At 43.3% G+C, this 3275-nt stretch overlaps 1 protein-coding gene across 1 annotated transcript; it reads left to right on the top strand.

The window, feature by feature from the left end:
• Nucleotides 1–835: 835 nt before the first annotated feature.
• Nucleotides 836–2923, top strand: LOC133807096 (F-box protein At1g47056-like). Its single transcript, XM_062245243.1, has one exon. It carries the CDS (start codon nt 1107–1109, stop codon nt 2727–2729), a length of 1623 nt encoding a protein of 540 aa, XP_062101227.1. The 5' UTR covers nt 836–1106; the 3' UTR covers nt 2730–2923.
• The last annotated feature ends 352 nt before the right edge of the window (nt 2924–3275 follow it).

The following is a 3275-nucleotide window of genomic DNA, read 5'->3' as shown; positions in this document are numbered from 1 at the left end:
CTGGGACATTAAATATTACAAGCTGACCATAAATGATCACATAAAAGTACCCGAGTCTTTGAGGATTCGCAGGTACGCAATATATTTGAGTTACCACGAGCTGGATATATCTCCGAGCTCGTACTATGGAGGTTGTATGAATATCATGAGCTCGCACTTTGCAACCTATGCATCCCTAGCTCACATAATCATCGTGAAAACTGCGCTGTCCACGTGGATAATAAATGAATTCCTTGGTTATTTCTCAGGGTACACAATATTTTAAAAAATTTAGTTAAACATAAAAACAAATGCTCCTACAAGAGTGGGCAATATATATATATATATATGACAATTCTTCTATAGGGGCTTCACTTTAAGTCCTATCGGTAGGGCTCTCAGTGTTTCTTGATCCGTGAACAGTTTTCGGCGCGACTTTTTTTTATAACCATGTATATTATAGCTATTTAGAGCATCCTGCAAATTTTCAGAAAATTCCGAATAGTTTACAGTAACGAAAACTAGGTTCAAACATGTTGTTTTCCACCCGCATAAAAAAAATTAGTTACGCGTGCAACATGTTTGAACTTAGTTTTCGGTACTGTAAACTATTCGGAATTTTCTGAAAATTTGCAGGATGATCTAAATAGCTATAATATACACGGTCATAAAAAAAATCGCGCCGAAAACTGTTCACGGGTTGTAAACATTGAGAACCCTTCCGGTAAGGCTTAAAGCCCGTGTAGAAAAATTCCCCATTATATTTATATATATATATATATATATATATGTATATCTACTCTATGATTATCATTATGGCGCGTGTTGGGCTTGAGCCTTAAAACGCTCGATGAAAATCTAGGCCACAGAACGAGAAGGGTGCATGATACACATGAAGAAGCGCTGACCTAATATTTACCCAAGTTTACAAAAACCCAAAATGCAATTTAATTTCAAGTCCGTCTTTGAAGTCTAAAATTTTCGGGGATAACAGGTCTAGAGGTAGTCTCTCTCTCAGATGATGCGAGTGTCTTAAAGATTTTTCCCTGCGGAGGTGCCTAAGATAAGAAAGCTGAGGTGGCGAGCCCTAATCGTTCATTGATAAGTCGTTGTCGTCGTCGTCGCGGATGGGCCAATCATCTTCGACGGCCGCAGTCCCCAGCTGCCGTGATAATAACTACAGCCATCGATTGAAGGTCAAACCAACGGCCCTGATCACCCCGATGCAGGCTGAAGAAACCGATGACTGGCAAGGAACTATCGATGGTTTCGCCGATTATATCTCCGATCTACCCGACGAGTGCTTGGCTGTTATTTTTCAGTCTCTTGGTTCCGGTGATCGGAAACGCTGCTCGCTTGTTTGCCGGAGGTGGTTGAAAATCGAGGGACAGAGCCGTCACCGGCTCTCTCTCAACGCCCAAGCAGATCTCTTCCCCATGATCCCTTCCCTCTTTGACCGATTCGACGCGGTTACCAAACTCGCTCTGAAATGTGACCGCAGATCCGTGAGCATCAGAGACGACGGGCTCCTCCTCATCTCTCTCCGCTGCCGTAACCTTACGCGCCTCAAACTCCGCGCCTGCCGCGAATTGACGGACGCTGGTATGGCAGCCTTCGCGAAGAACTGCAAGGGTTTGAAGAAGCTTTCGTGCGGATCGTGCACGTTCGGAGCAAAAGGAATGAACGCAGTGCTTGATCATTGTTCGTCTCTAGAGGAGTTATCGGTGAAGAGGCTCCGCGGAATTACTGATGTAGCTGCGGCGGAGCCGATTGGGCCCGGCTTAGCAGCCGCTTCTCTGAAAACAATTTGCTTGAAGGAGCTTTACAATGGACAGTGTTTTGGACCTCTGATTATTGGTGCGAAGAAACTACGAACATTGAAGCTTTTCAGGTGCTCAGGGGATTGGGATAAACTCCTCCAACTGATCGCCGATCGAGTCTCCGGAATGGTTGAGATTCATCTGGAGAGGCTTCAAGTGAGTGATTATGGTCTCTCTGCAATTTCAAGTTCTTTGGATCTGGAAATTTTGCATCTCGTCAAAACCCCGGAATGCACAAATAATGGTCTGGTTTCGGTTGCGGAGCGGTGCAAGCTGTTAAGGAAGCTTCACATTGATGGTTGGAAGGCTAATCGTATAGGTGATGAGGGCTTGGTTGCTATTGCAAAATATTGCCCTAATCTTCAAGAATTAGTTTTAATTGGTGTGAACCCTACTAAAGTGAGCTTGGAAATGTTGGCTTCGAATTGCCAAAATTTGGAGAGGTTGGCATTATGCGGAAGCGATACCGTGGGCGATGCTGAGATTTCGTGCATTGCCGCAAAGTGTGTGGCATTGAAGAAGCTTTGCATTAAGAGCTGCCCTGTTTCGGATAGTGGATTGGAGGCATTGGCGAGTGGGTGTCCCAATTTGGTGAAAGTGAAGGTGAAGAAGTGTAGAGGAGTAACCCCTGATGGGGCGGATTTGTTGAGAACACGCAGGGTTTCTCTGGCCGTGAATTTAGATACTGGTGAACCTGAACATCAAGACGCTAGTGCCAGTGATGGCGGGGCACAAGACAACGCTATTGAATTGCCTCCTGTAGGAGGTGGTGGCGGCGGGGGCAGCAGCCAAATATATGCTGCTCAACTCGGATCAAGTAGATCAACGTCCTTCAAGTCAAGGTTAGGCCTTTTGTCTGGAAGGAGTTTTGTGGCCTGCACCTTAAGAAGGTTGTCCGGCGGTAATAGCAGTTCTCGTGGTAATAGCTAATGCATTAAACAACATTTGCAACACTTCAAAAAAAACAAAGAAAAAAAAGGGAAAAGTCCTAGTTATTGTTCATTGTTTGTGATGTATTATTTGGATTCTGACTTTTGTGTACTTAATTTGGTGCTGTGTGTTTCTTTATTCCCTTTTGAATTGAATCTTCACGGTTGAAAGAGATGACACCCCTTCTTTTACAAGATTTTGTTTGCTTCTTTGTCAGGTAAGCTTTACTGTTTCATAGATACATGGTTTGATCATATCATTTGAAATAGTTTACATTACAATATTACAACAATGAATACTCTTTTTTTATTACGTGCATTTTGAGCTTTCCTGGTTTGTGAATCATAGACGAAGGTGTAGGTTTTCACACATGCCAAGAAGGGGGGGCTGCACATAGTAGTGGTATGCAGTCTGTCTGAAAAAGATCTGAGCACATTACTAGCTTGTACCATGTGATTATTACTTGTCACTTTCTTTCTCAGTACCCAATCAACTTTAAATTCCATTGTTTGACTTCTCTGACAACTTGTTTAATTCATAAGATAT

This window comes from Humulus lupulus, chromosome X (genome assembly GCF_963169125.1).
Source record: "Humulus lupulus chromosome X, drHumLupu1.1, whole genome shotgun sequence".
Classification (NCBI taxonomy): domain Eukaryota; kingdom Viridiplantae; phylum Streptophyta; class Magnoliopsida; order Rosales; family Cannabaceae; genus Humulus; species Humulus lupulus.
The sequence above is the reverse complement of the archived record's forward strand: the minus strand, read 5'-3'. Positions and strand labels throughout refer to the sequence as shown.

What these genes read in the sequence shown, in the direction of transcription:
- LOC133807096 (XM_062245243.1), top strand. Translation starts at nt 1,107, where the DNA reads ATGGGCCAATCATCTTCGACGGCCGCAGTCCCCAGCTGCCGTGATAAT.